We start from the raw sequence: 21,615 nt of genomic DNA on the forward strand, positions 1-21,615 counted from the left end.
GGGCACTATGGTGTTGAACGCTGAGCTGTAGTCAATTAATAGCATTCTGACATAGGTGTTCCATTTGTCCAGGTGGGAAAGGGAAGTGGAGTGCAATAGAGACTGCATCATCTGTGGATCGGTTGGGGCGGTATGAAAATTGGAGTGGGTCTATGGTTTCTGGGATGATGGTGTTGATGTGAGCCATGACCAGCCTTTCAAAGCACTTCATGGCTACAGACGTGAGTGCTACGGGTCGGTAGTCATTTAGGCAGGTTACCTTAGTGTTCTTGGGCACAGGCACGATGGTGGTCTGCTTAAAACATGTTGGTATTACAGACTCGGACAGGGAGAGGTTGAAAATATCAGCGAAGACACTCGCTAGTTGGTCAGTGCATGCTCGCAGTACACGTCCTGGTAATCTAACTGGCCCTGCGGCCTTGTGAATGTTGACCTGTCTAAAGGTCTTACTCACATCGGCTGCAGAGAGCGTGGTCACGCAGTCTTCTGGTACAGCTGGTGCTCTCATGCATGTTTCAGCGTTATTTGCCTCGAAGTGAGCATAGAAGTAGTTTAGCTCGTCCGGTAGGCTCGAGTCACTGGGCAGCTCTCGGCTGTGCTTCCCTTTGTACTCTGTAATGGTTTGCAGGCCTTGCCACATTCGACGAGCGTCAGAGCCGGTGTAATACGACTCAATCTTAGTCCTGTAATGACGCTTTACCTGTTTGATGGTTCATAGGAGCGCATAGCAGGATTTCTTATAAGCTTCCGGGTTAGAGTCCCGCTCTTTGAAAGCGGCAGCTCTAGCCTTTAGCTCAGTGCGGATGCTCCCTGTAATCCATGGCTTCTGGTTGGGGTATGTACGTACGGTCACTGAGGGGACGATGTCTTCGATGATGTGCTTATTGATGAAGCCAATGACAGATGTGGTGTACTCCTCAATGCCATTGCAAGAAACCCGGAACATATTAGAGTCTGTGCTAGCAAAACAGTCCTGAAGCTTAGCATCTGCTTCATCTGACCACTTTTTTATTGATCTAGTCACCGGTGCTTCCTGCTTTAGTTTTTGCTTTTAAGCAGGAATCAGGAGGGTGGAATTATAGTCAGATTTGCCAAATGGGGGGCTTTGTTTGCATCTAATTTAGCCACTTATATTTTAAACACGTTTTGTATGTTTTACTTCGTGTTTTATGTCCAGAATATTTGCAAATTATTATTACTACTATGAATTGCATACTTGTTTACATCGATTAGTTCTACTGTCTCCAGAGTCGGTACCCTGCTCGATACTCTACTCCACAGCCTAAACTCATCGACACATTTTTGAGATGTCCTGTGCTGTGCTAACGTTATCCAAACTCCTAGTTTAGCAATGTTCTGTGTCTCCAAACTACATGCAATACTAGATATCTAGCTATGTATACAACCACTAAAGTAGTACTAGGCGTTTCTGAGATACTTACGGTGAGCACCGTTGCAGGAGTGCATCTCAAGCAAAACTGGGACCAAGAGGTAAACAAATAGCTCGCCTGCGGACCAGCTCAATGACTGTATGCTTCAATTCCCAGATAGCTAACGTTATCTAGCCATGTGTCTTAGTAGAGTACAGTGTTTCCCATGCAAAAGTCCGTTGCAACTTAGCTAGCTACATTGAGAAAGTTGTCGGAAGAAACATTACCTTTTGCTTAGCCTCTGCATGCTTTTCTGCTAGCAGACAGCTAACGGTAGCTAGCTAGCCACAGCACATCTAGCCATAATTTTAGACAGAGTAGAGAGAGAATCTTCGAGTGCTCGAGAAACGAATTCTGACCAAGGAGCTCAAGGCAGAGCACGACAGGAGAGAAGCAGGGCAGTAAGGGCTCCGACCAACCACAGGCATAACAACAACTACTTTGACAACAGCCTTCACAATTGTTATGTAGCGTCATGTAGTGTAGCTATGGCTAATGTTCGTGTTAGAATATTGATAAAGCGATGTAGTACACCATAGTTTTCTTGCAAACTGGGCTGGGCTGTCTGTGCTAATGAGCACCCATGCCTTTTACAATAGATATATTTGTAGATTCTTTGGCCAATGATTTATCAATTACAGGTTTGGAGGAAAAGTAAACTAGCTGACACTGCAGAAGTCATTGCCACCCTTCTGGATAGCTATTGATTGTCACTGGTTTTGAAATACATGTAGGTCTATGCGTAGCATGCAGTTAGTTCCCTAAAGGTAGGCTATACATAGTGTTTAGTTAGGTAGTAGGTAATGTTATGTATGTCCTTACACAATTATGACTCTTGACTCTGCACAGGATTAGAGTGTCTGACTCCACCTGGTGATGATGGAAAGCGGTGGTGAGCAGAGGGGCCAAGTGGAGGATGAGGCCATGTGCACCTCTGCCTCGGAGGGGCTGGAGGAGGGTGAGGTAGAGGGTGAGACGCTGCTCATCGTGGAGTCGGAAGACCAAGCCTCGGTGGATCTCTCGCACGACCAGAGTGGTGACTCGCTCAACAGCGATCTGGGGGAGGACGCCGAGGGTGGCTGGAACGAGGACATGGCCTTCTACTGCGACAAGTGCCACAAGTGGATCCCCATCGGTGAGAGGAAGGCCAGGCAGCCCCTGGGGGTGCACCGAAAGCAGGGAGGGAGAGTGACCTCTCCCTGTGACGGGGCGTCGTTCTTTCTCAATATCACATAACAATAGCAAATCACAACGATTTGGATAGAGTATATTTTGCACAGTTATTTCCTCAGTAATTTCAGTGGGTTTGGCCTTATCTGTCCATCCATAGATTTTAAAATGGGCTGCTGCTTTTCTCTATAAATTCGCACAACTCAATATTTGGATGTCGTGTCTCTTGCTTTTAAAATAAAGAATGAGAATGAAATGAACAGAATGCCTTGTCTCTTAGCGGTCTTTTTATTCTCATCCCCACCATTCAGCTCAGCTGCACGGAGAGCAACCCAGCTACCTGAAAGGAGACAACTTCTTTAAGTTCACCTGCTATGACTGTACAGAAGATGTCAAGGAGACATTTGAGAGGATGAGACTCACCTGGCAACAGGTATATGTGCCACAATGTTTACAATAAAGAACTGATTTGTAGTGCAGCTTACATAAGATAATAAGAACATGAATAGGGTCAAAAGAGGAACGCCTTAATAAAAACATATGGGGCAAGATCCTTATCAACAGTATGAACAAGTATACAATTGCAAAGTATGGTATATTGCTGTAGACTTTATTTCAGTGATTATATTTGTTCTGGTCAACAGCAGTATGAGTACTGAACGAATGTCATTTTTAATTTTCCTGGTTTCATTGTAGTTCGGTGTGTTTTCTGTTTTATTTCAGGTGGTTATGTTGGCCATGTACAACCTTTCTTTGGAGGGCACGGGGCGTCAAGGCTACTTTAGATGGAAAGAGGACATCTGTGCCTTTATTGGGAGACACTGGACCTTCCTACTGGGCACCAGGTTAGAAAGAGAACAACATACATTTTTTTGTCAGTTGGTAAGGTTTTGATAAGTTTGCATACAACCCTAAAAATTTAAACAGAAAACCTGATAATCGTTCAGTCAATTATCAGAATATCAAGAGCGGACAGATTTGGAACTTGACCCAACCTTTGTGTAAAGAAGAGCTGTGTTTTAATTATTCTTTTTAAGTCTAGTATTTTGTAAACGGTTAGTGTTTTTGACTTCTCACCTTCACCTGCAGAAAGAAGACTTCCACATGGTGGAGCACGGTGGCGGGCTGTTTGTCGGTGGGGAGCCCCACGTTCTTCCGCTCAGGGGCCCAGGAGTTTGGCGAGCCGGGCTGGTGGAAGCTGGTGCAGAACCGTCCACCCACCTTGCGCCCAGATGGCGACAAGTCCTCGGTGGCCTCCCTAAAATCTAAAGGTGAACTGCAGAACACTCATAAATAACCTTAAGTTTTCACATTTTCAGACACAACCAAAGGATTATTTTGTGATAAAGAAATTATAATAACGTCAGTGTGTTAAATAGACATATTTAGGAAAAGTCAAGGGAGGAAATTACTTTAAAAAATGACAGGGATAAATTCACACTTCTATTGTTAGAGGTAGTTAACCCTAAACAGTTTGCAGAATTGTGCAAAGTCTGTTGTGTGAATCAATTTTATGTTTTTGAGGGATAACCAGCTACTGTTGTATAAAATTAATTCACCCCTCCAGGCGACTGTACATGCATGTGTTTTTGATTGAGCATTTAGAGCCCTTTTTGTTTAACAATTTGCTTAGCTGGCGTTTGTTACTTTCTCAGCTGCCTCCAAGCCAACCCTGGACCCCATCATCACGGTGGAAGGCTTACGGAAGCGCGTGGGCCGGAATCCGGTGGAAAGCGCCATGCAGCTGAAAGAAAAGCGCTCACGCACCCATGAGGCTAAGGACATCCGGCGGGCGCAGAAGGGCGGCGGGGTACATGGATCACAGCGCCTCCTCCACGGCTGTCAAGTTCAGCGGCCGTGGTGGCGGGCGGAGACCTGACTTGGTCCTGGAGAAAGGCGAGGTGGTGGACTTCTCCTCAATGAGCTCATCGGACCGAACGCCACTCACCAGCCCTTCGCCGTCGCCTTCTCCGGACTTCTCTGCACCCGGCACTCCCGCCTCCCACTCAGCCACGCCCAGTCTGCTGTCGGAGGCTGACCTCATCCCTGACGTCATGCCACCGATGGCGCTCTTTCACGGTAAGAAGTCATGGGTCCCCTTGATCTTGGACTTTTTAGTCCCGATAGAAAAGGCAAGATGAGAAATGGTGTCTGATAGCATTTAATGCCACAATGAACGTCAACAAAAAACGTCAACAATGAAGCAATAGTCCAAGATGCATTCCATGCCACTATCAATTGATTTCTATGATATACAGTATCTGTCTATAGTGCTATAGGAATGAATGACTCAAGTGGTATTTAATTAGTTGAAATTATCAGTGAATGGCTGGAAATCTCACAGAATGTATCGTTAATATTTCCCCTATACGATTTGAAACCAAAGATGACGAGGAGCTGGACGGCGAAGGCGTCATCGATCCCGGTATCGAGTACATCCCCTCACTCAGTATGTCGCTGGGCACTGGCGCCCTTGTCGTTCGCAAGAAGTTGCGGCCTGGGGTGGCAGGGGCGCACATCAAGCAGGAAGCAGAGAGTGATGACGAGGAGGGCCGCGGCCGGGATGATGAAGACGACGAGAGGCGGGGGCGCGGCGAAGGCCAATCCAATGTGGTCAGGGGGGCGCGGGGTGGCGGGGAGAGGAGGAGGGGGGCCTTAACAGAGAAGGGGAAGGGTTCCCCCCCTTCAGAGCCCCAGTTTGCCCCCCTCAGCCTGTATGAGGAGCGTGTGCTGCTGCGGCGCCTGGAGGCTTGTCCGCAAGCGCTGGCGGTGACTGCGCAGGCCAAGCGGCTGCACAGGAAGCTACTGGTGAGGAAGGCCAAGCGCCAGAGAGGGCTCCCCCTGCTGGACATCGACCAGGTGGTCAGCGCCACCCTCAGTCTGGTGGGAGGGTTGTACGGGTCCCAGGAGAGGGGACAGGGCCGCTACGAGGGCTCCGGCGCGGGAAAGTACCGCACCACCAGCCAGGACCTCCGAATCCTCGACCGCTTCCAGGTACACCTTCACTACCACAAGCACAGATGTCAAATTTGTGCACAGATCACATACACAAATGTATGCACTCTGTACTGTTGGTCGCTTTGGATAAAAACTCTGCGACGTGACATTTATGATTAAATTCCGATTTGTTATGAGTGGTCACGAACGAGAGGAATGGTTTGAATATTTCCAAACACATTACATCACATGCGTGATACGTCTTTTGCTTAAATCACACGTCTATGGAATGCATTTGATCCCTTTAGACAACGGTGTCCAGCAGAAGAGGGTACCACCAGCCCACAGTGTCCTTCTGGCACCGCCTCATGGGCTCCGACGCCAGTGTAGACCAAGGCATCAAGAGCCCGTACACCTCCCGCACCCTTAAACCCTTCATAAGGTATGCCACACGCCCTTACCTCCTTCATGAGGCACACCACATGCAGCCTTTATATAATATGGTAAGAGACATTTGTGACCAACTGACCTATGACATTAACCTGTAATTAAACTCTGATACTCAAGGTGAGGTATAACAATCACAGCATTGAAGGAATCAATATTATTGTTGTTCAATTCATGCCATTTTTATCTGTTACGTGCAGTATGTAGCCCTGCTGAACGTGGCCAATATCTTTGTTACATTCAGATTGAAATAAATTGTGAAGAATAGTCATTCCTCTCTGACACATAAATTAAGAAATCATGTTGGCTCTTTTCATGGCATTTATTTTCTCTCCCATCTCCTTGGTTATATTCACTAGACACCCAATTGAAAAAAATTTGACTGAAACAGAGTGACTATTTGAACTTCTCCAATAAGAAACTCTCGTTTTGGTTGCGAAATGTTTTCCATTGCAAAACGTTTTGCTATGGTGTGCACTAATGAATCCATCACCAGGAGGGACTATGAGAACAAGCCTATGAAGTTGAAGCTGTTGGCGGAGATCCGTGCCTACCCCCACAGGAAGGACCCCTGCTGGGTCACCAAGCCAGAGGCCCCCATCGACTACTGTTACGTCAGGCCCAACCACATCCCCTCTGTTAACTCCATGTGCCACGACATCTTCTGGCCAGGTCAAATCAAATTTATTTGTCACATACACATGGTTAGCAGATGTTAATGCGAGTGTAGTGAAATGCTTGTGCTTCTAGTTCCGACAATGCAGTAATAACCAACGAGTAATCTAACCTAACAATTCCAAAACTACTACCTTATACACACAAGTGTAAAGGGATAAAGAATATGTACATAAAGATATATGAATGAGTGATGGTACAGAACTGCATAGGCAAGATGCAGTAGATGGTATCGAGTACAGTATATACATATGAGATGAGTAATGTAGGGTATGTAAACAAAGTTGCATAGTTTAAAGTGGCTAGTGATACATGTATTACATAAAGATGCAGTAGATGATATAGAGTACAGTATATACATATGAGATGAGTAATGTAGGGTATGTAAACATTATATTAAGTAGCATTGTTTAAAGTGGCTAGTGATATATTTTACATCAATTCCCATTATTAAAGTGGCTGGAGTTGAGTCAGTGTGTTGGCAGAAGCCACTCAATGTTAGTGGTGGCTGTTTAACAGTCTGATGGCCTTGAAATAGAAGCTGTTTTTCAGTCTCTCGGTCCCTGCATTGACGCACCTGTACTGACCTCGCGTTCTGGATGATAGGAGACTGAACAGGGCCATACTATCACATTTGTATTTTTCTTGATAATTTTTACATGTAACACTGGGAACGTAAAAGGGACATTTAAGATGTTCCAGACCTCAAAAGTGTGCTCGTGTCGAGTTATATTCCAGGCCATCCGTTGTGTAGATCCAGCTATATGCCTCAATTCCAAATGAATGGAAAAGATGAGCACCATCTAATTTCCTGATTTTAGTCCGTGCTTATCTTTTCCATTCATTTGGGGTTGAGGCATATTTCCCTCAGTTTTAGATTGATGGCTGATTTTCTCTCTGGCTCTCCTATCAGGTGTGGATCTCTCTGAGTGTCTCCAGTACCCAGACTTCAGCGTAGTGGTCCTTTATAAGAAGGTGGTGATCGGCTTTGGGTTCATGGTGCCGGATGTGAAGTACAACGAGGCCTACATCTCCTTCCTGCTGGTGCATCCCGAGTGGAGGAGGGCTGGGATCGCTACATTCATGATCTACCATCTCATTCAGGTATGGTAACAAAATGGTAAAAACAACAATATTACAGTTTCAAGCAGCAATGAAAGGGGCACTATACTAGCATCTGCATAAAGTGGTTAAGTGCAGCTTTAATAGTCTCTAAGCCACATTGTATAGAGCCATATTGCCATCATATCCACGTCATTGTAAGACACTGAGTGTACAAAACATTAGGAACACCTGCACTTTCTATGACAGACTGACCAGTTGAAAGCTAAGATCCCTTAAGGATGTCACCTGTTAAATCTACTTCAATCAGTGTAGATGAAGAGGAGGAGACAGGTTAAGGAATCATTTTTAAGCCTTGAGACAATTACGACATTGATTGTGTATGTGTGCCATTCAGAGGGTGAATGGGCAAGACAAAAAATGTAAGTGCCTTTGAACGGGGTATGGTAAGTAGGTGCCAGGCGCACCGATTTGAGTCTGTCAAGAACTGCAATGCTGCTGGGTTTTTCACACTCAACAGTTTCCCATGTGTCTGTCAAGGATGGTCCACCACCCGAAGGACATACAGGCAACTTGACACAACATTGAAGTCGACATGGGCCAGCATCCCTGTGGAACACTTTCAACACCTCGAAGAGTCCATGCCCTGACAAATTGAGTTTTTTCTGAGGGCAAAGGGGGGTGCAACTCAATATTAGGAAGGTGTTTTGTACACTGTGTAAAGTCACTGTACTGGTGGTTAGTGCTTTTTAGACCAGGGACTAACTTGACCCTACGGCTACATTAGAATTAGTCGAGTCAGCTAGAAATAACTATAAATAACTATAAATAAATAACCATGAAAGTCACTTAAATTGTTTGGATCGATCTACAACAGCACAGGTTAAGTGGTTGAAAGCAAGGTTCTCTTTCCCCCACAGACCTGCATGGGAAAAGACGTCACTCTACACGTCTCGGCCAGTAACCCCGCCATGCTCCTATACCAGAAGTTTGGCTTCAAGACTGAGGAGTACATATTGGACTTTTACGACAAATACTACCCGCTGGACAGCAAGGAGTGCCGACACGCCTTCTTCCTGCGGCTACGACGGTGAGACAGGAAACGGGACAGGCCAGTATTCAGGCCATAGAAATATAATTACTAGAATGGACATTCCCATGTAAGTTAACGTTCCATTGGTGAACTGGTATCCATATTGAGTGTACTAGTCAAATTGTCGTTGTCTGTGGAGCTTTGTCTGTTGTAGTGTTTATATTTCTATACAGGCAACCAGTCAGAAGGAGGAAAAAATACATCTGGAAATGCCTGTGCTATTCAGTGTATCCATTTTATGTTACACCGTTTCTTTGTGGTCATTATATTTGTGAGAACCTATGGTGAGGTAGGTGTATTTTTGTTGATGCACAAAAGAGACTGAAGGACGGTATATTTTGTAATTTTGTACACTTGCATTTCTGAATAATTCTGCAGTCCAAATGGCAATTATATAAAGAAAAATATCACTCACATTGCAAATTCTGTCTTCATTTGCTTGCTGGAATATAATGTACAGTGAGATCCAAAAGTATTTGGACAGTGACAAATTCTTTGTTGTTTTGGTTCTGTACTCCAGCACTTTGGATTTGAAATTATACAATGACTGAGGTTAAAGTGTAGACTGTCAGCTTTAATTTGAGGGTATTGTCATCCATATTGGGTGAACCGTGTAGAAATTACAGTACCAATTTGACTCCATAATACTAACGCAATTGACAGTGAAAAGGATGCCTGTACAGAATAAAAAAGTATACTGCAAAAAATGTGGCAAAGCAATACATTTTTTGTCCTGAATACAAAGTATTATGATTGGGGCAAATCCAATACAAAACATGACTGAGTAGCACTCTCCATATTTTTAAGCATAGTGGTGGCTGCATCATGTTATGGGTATGCTTGTTATCATTACAGACTGGGGAGTTTCAAGGAAGAAAAACAAAATGGACTGAAGCTAAAGGTAAAATCCTAGAGGAAAAACTTGGTTCAGTCTGCTTTCCACCAGACACTGGGAGATGAATTTACCTTTCAGGACAATAAGCTAAAATACAAGACCAAATCTACACTGAAGTTGCTTACCAAGAAGAGAGTGACTGTTCCTGAATGACAAGAGTTACAGTTTTGACTTAGATATGCTTGAAAATCTATGGCAAGCCTTGAAAATGGTTGTCTTGCAATGACCAACAACCAATTTAACAGAGCTTGAAGACGTCTATAAAGAATAATGGGAAAATATTGTACAATGCAGGAGTGCAAAGTTCTTAGACTTACCCAGAAAGATTCCAAGCAGTAATTGCTGCCAAATGTGATTCTAACATGTATTGACTTAGGGGTGTGAATACTTATGTCAATTAGATACTTCTGATTTTAAAAACATGTTTTCACTTTGTCATTGAGGTATTGTTTTTAGGTGGGTAAGAGAGAACAATTATGTAAATCCATTTTAAATTCAGGGTGTAAGACAACAAAATTAGGAATAAGTCAAGGGAAGGGGTATGAATACTTTCTGATTATGTGAATTTGTCCAAATACTTTTGGTTCCCTAAACTGGGGGGGACTATGTACAAAAAGTGCTGCAATTTCTATGGATGAGAATACCCTAAAATTAAAGCTGACCATCTGTACTTTAACCTCATAGTTATTGTTTAATTTCAAAGTTCTGGAGTACAGAGCCAAAACTATGGAGGTACATTTGTGTCTTTTTGTCTAGAGCAAACATTTTTAAAATTTTCAATCAGAAATAATTATTCTGAAAGCAAAAACGAGGCTTCAAAAGTAAAAATACAATTTGCAATAGAGCGCAAAACGTTATGCGTTTTATTCCCCCCAAAATATTGAGAACAAAAAATGTATTTGAAAACAAAACTCCAATTTCATTTCGCTATCAACCACCCTCCATTTTGCTAGCGGTGCATCTTTTTTTTTGTCGATTTTTTTTACTTTTTGTTGATTGAAACACTAGATCTTCGTTTGCACTTTTGACCCCACAGCTGTGGGTGGGCTTTAGTGGGAGGGGTGGATGATGGTTCTCCATTGGTCAGCCATTTTTTTGAGTGTCAGTTTGGCTACAACCAATACTGCACTTAGAACATCTTGCCTTCTCCAGATGGAATTGGCATGGCACTCTGACCACCCAAAACAGCCTAGAGAGAAAAACAATCTATGGTAGCACCTTGACTTCTCAAAAAATGAAATCTTACACGGAATCCAAACCGGGTGCACCATCGTGCATACATTTATTTTGTCCCCCCACACCAAACGCGATCACTACACACAGGTTAAAATATCAAAACAAACTCTGAACCAATTACATTAATTTGGGGACAGGTTGAAAAGCATTAAACCTTTATGGCAATTTAGCTAGCTAGCTAATTTGTCCTATTTAGCTAGCTTGCTGTTGCTAGCTAATTTGTCCTGGGATATAAATATTGAGTTATTTTACCTGAAATGCACAAGGTTCTCTACTCTGACAATTAATCCACACATAAAACGGTCATCCGAATCATTTATAGTAATCTCTTTTTCTAGGCTTTTTCTTCTCTTGACTTTATATTGCGATTGGCAACTTTCATAAATTAGGTGCATTAACCGCCACCGACCTTGTTCGTCTTTCAGTCACCCACGTGGGTATAACCAATGAGGAGATGGCACGTGGGTACCTGCTTCTATAAACCAATGAGGAGATGGGAGAGGCAGGACTTGCAGCGCGCTCTGCATCAGAAATAGAACTGACTTCTATTTTAGCCCATGGCAAAGCAGACGCTCGTTCGCGAGCAGTGTGGGTGCAATAATTGAATCATATAGATTTCTAAATTGATTTTGCAACGCGAGCTGTGTAGTCAGCCTGTAATGTGTACAATCACAACATGTAGGCCTACATCTGATCATGTACAAGACTCACTATGTCTATCACAGGGTGGGTGCTGGAGGCTACTGGATGTGCAGGCTTTCGTTCTGAGCCCCTCACAAACACCACTGATTCAAGTAGGCCAAACTGAAACCATGACTAGATAATTATTTGAAACAGGTGTGTTAGTGATGGGATGGAACAAAAGCCTGCAGACCCAGTGGCTATGTACTAGTAATAGTAGTAATAGTAGGAGCGGAATGGGAGAAACCTGGTTGTATAAACTCCGCATGGTAGTTCACGCTCTATGCCGAGAGAGATACTTCTCAGAATGTAAGTGTGATATTCAACTATAAAATATTTGGAGTGTAGTTACATTAAGCTGGCTGTCTATTATGTTATACAATAACTCAAGTATACAGTATATATGTTTTATTGTTTCATAAACCGGATAGGTGCAGTGAAATATGTTGTTTTATAGGGTCAGCCATAGTACTACGGCGCCCCTGGAGTAAATTAGGATTAAGTACCTTGCTCAAGGGCACATCAGCAGATTTTTCATCTTGTCGGCTCGGATATTCAAACCAGGCAGCAACCTTTTGGTTACTGGCCCAATGCTCTAACCGCTAGGCTATCATAAATATCTTATCTTTCACAAACTAATGTGACTGAATTGAGAAGTGTGTTTACCCAATTGAACTTGGTTTCATATAAACTCAGCAAAAAAAATAAACGTCCTCTCACTGTCAACTGTGTTTATTTTCAGCAAACTTAATGTGTAAATATTTGTATGAACATAAGATTCAACAACTGAGACATAAACTGAACTGTGAGATGTTACCCCACTCTTCCACCAAGGCACCTACAAGTTCCCGGAATGGCCCTAGCCCTCAACCTCCGATCCAACAGGTCCCAGACGTGCTCAATGGGGTTGAGATCCGGGCTCTTCGCTGTGTTTAAGACGGATAAATTGTTTTAAAAAAAAAACTGATACAGCTGCTTTGAACAGTTTCCGCTGATGTTACAAAACAGATGCGATGCAGCAACGGAGAAACATAACGTTACTGCTTAGCAACCACCACAGCCAATGGCAGGATTCACGACGTGTTCATTGTTTATTCTCAATTTTTATTATATTAGCTATCATCTTGCTATTCCTGAAATACCTGGACAACGTTGAATGCGCGCGCCATAGAAATGTAATCCATTGCATTCTATGCATGTTTTTCCTTATAATAAACCATTATCAAAGAATGTGTTATTGTTACAAAATGAACCAAATCCCTCACTAAATACTAAAATACCGATGACAATAAGCTTAGGAAATAAATAAAATTATAAATTAATTGAACTACGACAGTGAAAGGTATTTTCTACGTTTTTAAAAGGCAATTTCCGGGCTTCTATATTGCCACACAAATGCGATTTGGACTCAGAGTCACATGTTCAATTGTTGATGAATTGTATTTCTAGCTAGCTAACGTTACTGTAAAGAATTGCTATTTTCTTATGCAAGTGATCAGCCTACTGCTAAATACATGGCTACAACTCACAGTAAAGCCTGTGTGGTCCCCTACAGGATAGCTCCCACATTACACACTGACTGCCAAACCAGACCATCTGTCGTTCTGCCCCTGAACAGGCAGTTAACCCACTGTTCCCAGGCCGTCATTGAAAATAAGAATGTGTTCTTAACTGACTTGCCTGGTTAAATAAAGGTAAAAAAAAATGTTAAAGGCTTTTATTGACAATTACATGAAGTTGATGCAAAGAGTCAATATTTGCAGTGTTGACCCTTCTTTTTCAAGACCTCTGCAATCCACCCTGGCATGCTGTCAATTAAATTCTGGGCCACACACTGATGGCAGCCCATTCTTGCATAATCAATGTTTGGAGTTTGTCAGAATTTATGGGGTTTTGTTTGTCCACCCGCCTCTTGGGGATTGACCACAAGTTCTCAATGGGCCTGGGGAGTTTCCTGGCCATGGACCCAAAATATCGATGTTTTGTTCTCCGAGCCACTTAGTTCGCAATAAAATGCTAATTAATTACTTAAAAATCATAAAATGTTATTTTCTGGATTTTTGTTTTAGATTCCGTCTCTCACAGTTGAAGTGTACCTATGATAAAAATTACAGACCTCTACATGCTTTGTAAGTAGGAAAACCTGCAAAGTCAGCAGTGTCTCAAATACTTGTTCTCCCCACTGTGTGTGTTGGAATACTTTCCTTACGGCAAGGTGCTCCATCATACTGGAGAAGGCATTGTTCGTCACCAAACTGTTCCGAGATGGTTGGGAGAAGTTACTCTTGGAGGCTGTGTTGGTGCCATTCTTTATTCATGGCTGTGTTCTTAGGCAAAATTGTGAGTGAGCCTACTCCCTTGGCCGAGAAAAACCTCACACATGAATGGTCTCAGGATGCTTTACTGTTGGTATGACACAGGACTGATGGTAGCGTTCAGCTTGTCTTCTCCGGACAAGCTTTTCTACGGATGCCCCAAACAATCGGAAAGGGCATCAGAGAAAATGACTTTGCCCCAGTCCTCAGCAGTCCAATCCCTGTAACTTTTGCAGAATATCAGTTTGTCCCTGGCCATCCTTCAAAAGTCTTCGCCTCACTGTGCGTGCATATGCACTCACACCTTCTGGTTGCCATTTCTGAGCAAGCTCTGTACTGGTGGTGCCCCGATCCCGCAGCTGAATCAACTTTAGGAGACGGTTCTGGCGCTTGGACTTTCTTGGGCGCCCTGAAGCCTTCTTCACAACAATTGAACCGCTCTCCTTGAAGTTCTTGATGATCCGATAAATGGTTGATTTAGGTGCAATCTTACTGGCAGCAATATCCTTGCCTGTGAAGCCCTTTTTGTGCAAAGCAATGATGACGGCACGTGTTTCCTTGTAGGTAACCATGGATGACAGAGGAAGAACAATGATTCCAAGCACCACCCTCCTTTTGAAGCTTCCAGTTTGTTATTCGAACTCAATCAGCATGACAGAGTGATCTCAAGCCTTGTCCTCGTCAACACTCACACCTGTGTTAATGAGAGAATCACTGACATGATGTCAGCTGGTCCTTTTGTGGCAGGGCTGAAATGCAGTGGAAATTATTTTTGGGGATTCAGTTCATTTGCATGGCCAAGAGGAACTTTGCAATTCATCTGATCACTCTTCATAACATTCTGGAGTATATGCAAATTGCCATCATACAAACTGAGGCAGCAGACTGTGAAAAATAATATTTGTGTCATTCTCAAACATTTTGGCCACAACTGTGTAATACATGAACTAGCTACTGTAATGAGCTTCATCTACTAGTTAGACAAGCTACCTAGCTACATCAATCATAATTTATGAGTAAGCAGTAAGCATTTATAGATTAATTTATCGTAAATCTGATGTCCTGACTATCTAGGTTGCTAACTAAAGTTAATGTAAGGTTATATTATACCCTGATATTTTAAAGGATAAAGGCACTCTGTCAACAGTTCCCTCATGGAATAACAGACCAGGTGATCCAGAATGACATGCCTAATTTGGAGGCTCAACAGAGAGCCATGACCATCAACAGACTACTGTCATTGGTAAGTGGCACAGGTGTAGCCTGGGTGCCAGTCCGTTTCTGCTCTCTTAACGACTCCTTATGTAATTGTCATGCCAAACATGTTTGGCTTGACAATGAGAAAGGCGTTGACAAGGTCACAAACAGAGGAGTTGGTGATCTCACTGTCATGGGTACGTTGAGTAGATTTGTAAAGCGTGTAAATGTAATTTATAAATGATTTATAGATTATTATCGTAAATCTGATGTCCTGACTATTAGGGTTGGGCAATATCAGCCTTTGTTCCATCGTGATTATGTACTTAGAACATGCCTACAACTTAAATTAGTGTATTTTTGGAAGTGGCAACTTTTTAGGACAATTTCTTAGGCTATAGGCTATAGGCTAAAAAATATATTTTTTTTTAAATGGGTAGACACGGGTTAGTTAAGGAGTGTGCATTAGCAAATATGAATATTTAAAGAGGCAGCCAGTGGATCTGGATCAAATGGAAGGACCCTTGCTGGGCTATAACTTCATGACCCCCCCCCCCCACCTGTAAACCCAATTCAGATCCCTCCAACTTGAGGAGGGCATATGAGGTATGCGGTCAGCTGTATGGCTGGCTCAGGGAAGAGGACGCCCCTGCCTTGCATAGTCCCGTGGGACATCTTAATTGGGCATGGGTCACAAGGTAAGGCTTGATCACCCTTTAGCTGGCCACCTTTGGTGAGGGTGTTTAGTGATTAAAGGCCGAAACACCCACTGATTCGAAGGCACACTAATGAGGATGTGTCCCAAAAATTGACATCTTACCCCAGTCTAAGAAATAAACCTCCCATGCCACTCTGTCAACATCACGGCAAATCTCATGCGAGTGCATTCCATCTATTGGCACAATGGACAGTTTTTAACATCTCGTCCCGTGTTTTATGATTCTATAGGCAGTTTACTCAGAATGTCTACCAATGCGCTTTCCTGCTGAGGGCTGCCTGACTGCCAGTCAAGTTGAAATAGATTAGGCTATCGTCTGTCACATCACAATGTTGTGATGACGACCAATGACGATAACTGTCAATTATCCTCAATAAATGATACTGTCATAATATGCATTGAATGATAATGTTGTCATGACCTCATGTTCATGTTGGTCAGTAACAAAAACATAAGGGTAGAGAACATGATGCATGATAGATCCATGTGTTCATTAATGATCAAATTTTCCAAACATTGGCTCAATAGTTCTGGTTGACAGCGCAATGCTGAGGATGGGAATGTTGTAACCAAGTTGAATTATGTGCACACAGGGTCAGTTGGACCTTCTACGAAACAGCTCAGGACTTCTATACCGCATGAAGGATGCTCAGACAGCAAGGTAAATGTCAGCATGGTCGTTAAACATTTAACAATGTTTTTTTAAGGAAGCCTTTAGGAAGGACTTTTATTTCTGGATGATTGGGAACTTTAACTGTGTTTTATTATGTCCCAAAGCAAAATGAAAGTGCTCCGACAATCAAGAGAAGCTGGTCTATCAGGTCATTGAGGATGCAGGAAACAACGGTAGGAATTTCAGAGGCGTCCTGTCCAGACAACCCCTAGCCCCTACACCCTTAGGTAGCCGACTTGGGTAGAGCAGACGGAATTGGATAGGTATAAGCAAATGCTTCACCTTTCCCTCTGATAGGCTAGGTGACATTTTCCGCATATTGTTTACATCTATCCAATCCTCTCAGATCTACTCAAGTGATAGGGGGTAAGACATGGGTGTTGTCTTTGGATGGGGCCATCAAGTCCATTCAAACCTGGCCAGCTCACCCAGTTCACACTTGACACTTCACAGTATCCACCACCACAACATTATTTTCCGTTATTGTATTTCTTTGTGAAAGCCAGACCGCTCAGTGACTGGGGAGCCTGGTACAGTGACCAGGACTTTGAGTCTGAGTTTGTGGAGGTTCTCAATCAGCAGTGTTTGAAATTCCTTCAGAGTAAGGTGAAGGGTCCACTGAATGGGAGTGGGACAAATGTCTTACAATGGACAAGTCACAGAAATTAAAAGGGTGTGTTCTGTAGTGTAACTGTTTGGAAATAAGTTACTAATTAACTGATATGAGCACATCAATGTTGGGAACAGTGTGAAGCATGCTTCAATCTAATAGATTATGCCATAAAGAAAATCTACACGGCTTCTGGGGCACTAGCATTTGTTTTGGAATGCACCCTAAAATTCTTCCAATTCTAAATGCAGGGCTTGTTGACATAGCCTATAACTACGAGCCAGAGTTGTTTCTGGCTATCTGGTAACCAAGAGTTTATTAGGACATAATTTCTATGGTCATGTTGGTTTGTTTGTCACCCTCTAGGCCGAGGTGGCGAGGGACAGCAAGCAGAACCCCATGGTGCAAAGAAACAGCTCCTTCGCCACCTCTCACGAAGTGTGGAAGTATATTTGTGAACTCGGCATCAGCAAGGTGAGATTGCTGCTGGCAACATTTTGTTCGGTTTTGACTGCAATTCTTTCACAGTTTTTTGCCGATAACGGCCAAAGTTGTCAAGACCAGGGTGGAATCCTCCACTGGTTGGTGAGGACTGGGGCATAGTTGTCCACATTACTATTTTCACACTATTGACCAAACATAGCTGTACTGTCTGCACTGGCCTGGTTATGAATCAGCCATATTTGCAGGTAATGGGCTGGAAAGGTCCATGCGAAAAGAAAATATCAGAGCAAACAAAGTATTGTAACGACCCTGGGTTTATAAGCGTGGATATCGATCCTGCCGCTCGAGCATGCTTTTGCGGCGCTGGACTTTGGACTAGAAGGTTGAGGGTTCGAGACCTGCTCCCTGCTGTTTCATTACAGTATGGTTGGTACTCTGTACAAATAAGGTGAAAAGGGTACAATGTGAGGGGTCAAATGTAACAACTGTCAGCATACAGTTGCTATGTACAGTTGAAGTCGGAGGTTTACATACACCTTAGCCAAATACATTTAAACTCAGTTTTTCACAATTCCTGACATTTAATTCTAGTAAAAATTCATTGTCTTAGGTCAATTAGGATCACCATTTAATTTTAAGAAGGTGAAATGTCAGAATAATAGTAGAGTGATTTATTTAAGCTTTTATTTCTTTCATCACATTCCCAGTGGGTCAGAAGTTTACATACACTCAATTAGTATTTGATAGCATTACCTTACAATTGTTTAACTTGGGTCAAACATTTTGGGTAGCCTTCCACAAGCTTCCCACAATAAGTTGGGTGAATTTTGGCCCATTCCTCCTGACAGAGCTGGTGTAACTGAGTCAGGTTTGTAGGCCTCATTGCTTGCACACGCTTTTTCAGTTCTGCCCACAACTTTTCTGTAGGATTGAGGTCAGGGCTTTGTGATGGTCACTCCAATACCTTGACCTTGTCGTCCTTAAGCCATTTTGCCCCAACTTTGGATGTATGCTTGGGATCATTGTCCATTTGGAAGACCCATTTGCGACCACATAATTTTCCTGACTCATGATGCCATCTATTTTGTGAAGTGCATGAGTCCCTCCTGCAGTAAAGCACCCCCACAACATGATGCTGCCACCCCCGTGCTTCACGGTTGGGTTGGTGTTCTCCGGCTTGCAAGCCTCCCCCTTTTTCCTCCAAACATAAGGGTGGTCATTATGGCCAAAAAGTTCCATTTTTGTTTCATCAGACCAGAGGACATTTCTCAAAAAAGTACAATCTTTGTCCCTATGTGCAGTTGCAAACTGTAGTCTGGCTTTTTTATGACGGTTTTGGAGCAGTGGCTTCTTTCTTGCTGAGCGGCCTTTCAGGTTATGCCGATATAGCTCTTGTTTTACTGTGGATATAGATACTTTTGTACCTGTTTCCTCCAGCATCTTCACAAGGTCCTTTGCTGTTGTTCTGGGAATGATTTGCACGTTTCGCACCAAAGTACGTTCATCTCTAGGAGACAGAACGCGTCTCCTTCCTGAGCGCTATGACGGCTGCGTGGTCCCATGGTGTTTATACTTGCGTACTATTGTTGTACAGATGAACGTGGTACCTTCAGGCATTTGTAAATTGCTCCCAAGGATGAACCAGAATTGTGGAGGTCTACAATTTTTTTTCTAAGGTCTTGGCTGATTTTTATTTTATTTTCCCATGATGTCAATCAAAGAGGCACTGAGTTTGAAGGTAGGCCTTGAAATACATCCACAGGTACACCTCCAATTGACTCAAATTATGTCAGTTAGCCTATCAGAAGCTTCTAAAGCCATGACATCATTTTCTGGAATTTTCCAAACTGTTTAAAGGCACAGTCAACTCAGTGTATGTAAACTTCTGACCCACTGGAATTGTGATACAGTGAATTATAAGTTAAATAATCTGTCTGTAAACAATTGTTGGGAAAATTACTTGTCATGCACAAAGTAGATGTTCTAACCGACTTGCCAAAACTATTGTTTGTTAACAAGAAATTTGTGGTGGTTGAAAAACGAGTTTTAATGACTCCAACCTAAGTGTATGTAAACTTCCGACTTCAACTGTATTTCCTATGGAGGTTGTAAGTCTGAATATTGCACTTTGTGCAGGTGGACCTGTCTATGGAGGACATTGAGACTATTCTGAACACGCTCATCTACGACGGCAAGGTGGAGATGACCATCATCGCGGCCAAGGAGGGCACTGTGGGCAGTGTGGACGGCCAGATGAAGCTGTACAGAGGGGTCAACCCTATCATCCAGCCCACAGGCCTGGTCAAGACGGCCTCTGTCCGGTGAGCCCCCCTTCACAGGCAATAGCAGCCAAGTGGCTCCGTTTCAATATCCATACCAGCGTATCACTTGGTATTAAACATTGCAATCGGGATATACACAGAGGGTACAAAACATTAGGAACACCGTTTTCCATGACCGACTGACCAGGTAAAAGCTATGATCCCTTATTGATGTGACTTGTTAAATTCACCTCAATCAGTGTCAATGAAAGGGGGGAGACAGGTAAAAGAAGGATTTCCAAGCCTTGAGACAATTGAGACATGGATTGTGTATGTGTGCCATTCAGAGGGTAAATGGGCAAGACAAAATATTAAGAGCCTTTGAACGGGTTATGGTAGTAGGTGCCAGGCGCACTGGTTTGTGTCAAGAACTGCAACACTGCTAGGTTTTTCATGCTCAACAGTTTCCTGTGTGTATCAAGAATGGTCCACCACCCAAAGGACATCTTGACAACTGGGAAAGCATTGGAATCAACATGGCTCTCTGTGGAATGCTTTTGACACCTTGTAGAGTCAATGACCAGATTGAGGCTGTTCTGAGGGCAAAAGGGGGGTGCAACAATATTAGGAAGGTGTTCGAATTAAAAGCACCAGCCACTTTATCAGTTGAGAAAGCTTCAGAGACACGTGTAGAAAACACATAAACCCTGTATAGTTTGGCCGTAAGTGGTATGCTAGTGTGGACATTGGAGAGCCAAGTCACTCGTCAAATACTAGAAAGGCATGTTTTTGACCTAGGGCTGGGCAGAGTGAAAGAAAGAAAGGAGACCTGCAGATTTCTGATCCTAAGTGTTTTACCAATTCTATTCAAAGTACTTCACCTGTAGCCAGATAGCCAGTAGGAAGTGCTAGAAAAAGGGAAAGTAAGTATTATGTAGGTTTGATAGTGCAGGATTCCTCCAGGAGTGTACATTTATTTATGTCTCTTCTCTTAGGTGTTTGATGACTGTCGCGAAGGAGGTGAGATATCCCCCTCTAACTGTGTGTATATGGCAGAGTGGCTGAACTTTTGACCAGTAAACTTGGCTTGTATAGTTTCTCTGTGGAGAAAATGTCATGTATAGTTTTTTTTTCTAGCAACCTTTGATGCATCTGAATATATTTTTTATTTATACAGGGCTTAATAAATATTTTAAGACCGATTGAGAATGTCTACTCTCAATTGTATCCTGCCGCTACGTTTTCATCTAGCACATATGAGTGTTGAAGATGGACAAGTTTTGCAAACGCATTCCTTTTGTGCTGGAAATAAACAGATTGTTTTACTTCTTCAGCACACATGAAATGTCACAGCATTGCAATAGCCTAAATCTTTTTGTCAGACAGCGTTTCAATATGAACCTTCTTAGCTTCAAATGTCAAGTCAGTCATTTAGTAGACACCATAATCTATAGCAACTATAGGGCATTTAAGTAAAACTAAATCACAAATTCAAGGTTTTACCTGCAAAATCTAGCCCAGAACTAAAATCGTGCATAATTTTGTCAGATGCTCAATTAGGTTCTGGGGAGTGATGTAAGAGAAAAGACACTAGCAAAGTCTCACCAAAAACACTGAAGAAGGTAACATATCTCAAACTAAAGCTGTTAGTGTAACGTGTTTGCAATCAAAATGTGTGTCTGCAAGAACAGATCACTCGAGTCAACTCTTATAGACTGAGTGTTATGACGATGCTACAAAACCCTTGTTTACAGATTGAAGGGTAGTGCTT

The 21,615-nt window shown here is 42.9% G+C and overlaps 1 protein-coding gene and 1 pseudogene across 1 annotated transcript; both read left to right on the forward strand.

Moving 5' to 3' along the window:
* Positions 1–1,058: 1,058 nt before the first annotated feature.
* On the forward strand, positions 1,059–9,228 carry LOC118365045 (cysteine-rich protein 2-binding protein-like). Its single transcript, XM_035746947.2, is given in 12 exon segments — positions 1,059–1,491; positions 2,280–2,565; positions 2,912–3,033; positions 3,324–3,445; positions 3,690–3,871; positions 4,256–4,400; positions 4,402–4,679; positions 4,987–5,594; positions 5,846–5,979; positions 6,481–6,656; positions 7,573–7,763; positions 8,642–9,228. Coding segments are annotated over 11 exon segments (2,391 nt in total). The 5' UTR covers positions 1,059–1,491; positions 2,280–2,306; the 3' UTR covers positions 8,816–9,228.
* A 5,873-nt stretch (positions 9,229–15,101) lies between these two features.
* On the forward strand, positions 15,102–21,032 carry LOC127914404 (DNA-directed RNA polymerase III subunit RPC6-like; annotated as a pseudogene).
* Positions 21,033–21,615: the final 583 nt, after the last annotated feature.

Source organism: Oncorhynchus keta, chromosome 32, assembly GCF_023373465.1.
Source record: "Oncorhynchus keta strain PuntledgeMale-10-30-2019 chromosome 32, Oket_V2, whole genome shotgun sequence".
Classification (NCBI taxonomy): Eukaryota; Metazoa; Chordata; class Actinopteri; order Salmoniformes; family Salmonidae; genus Oncorhynchus; species Oncorhynchus keta.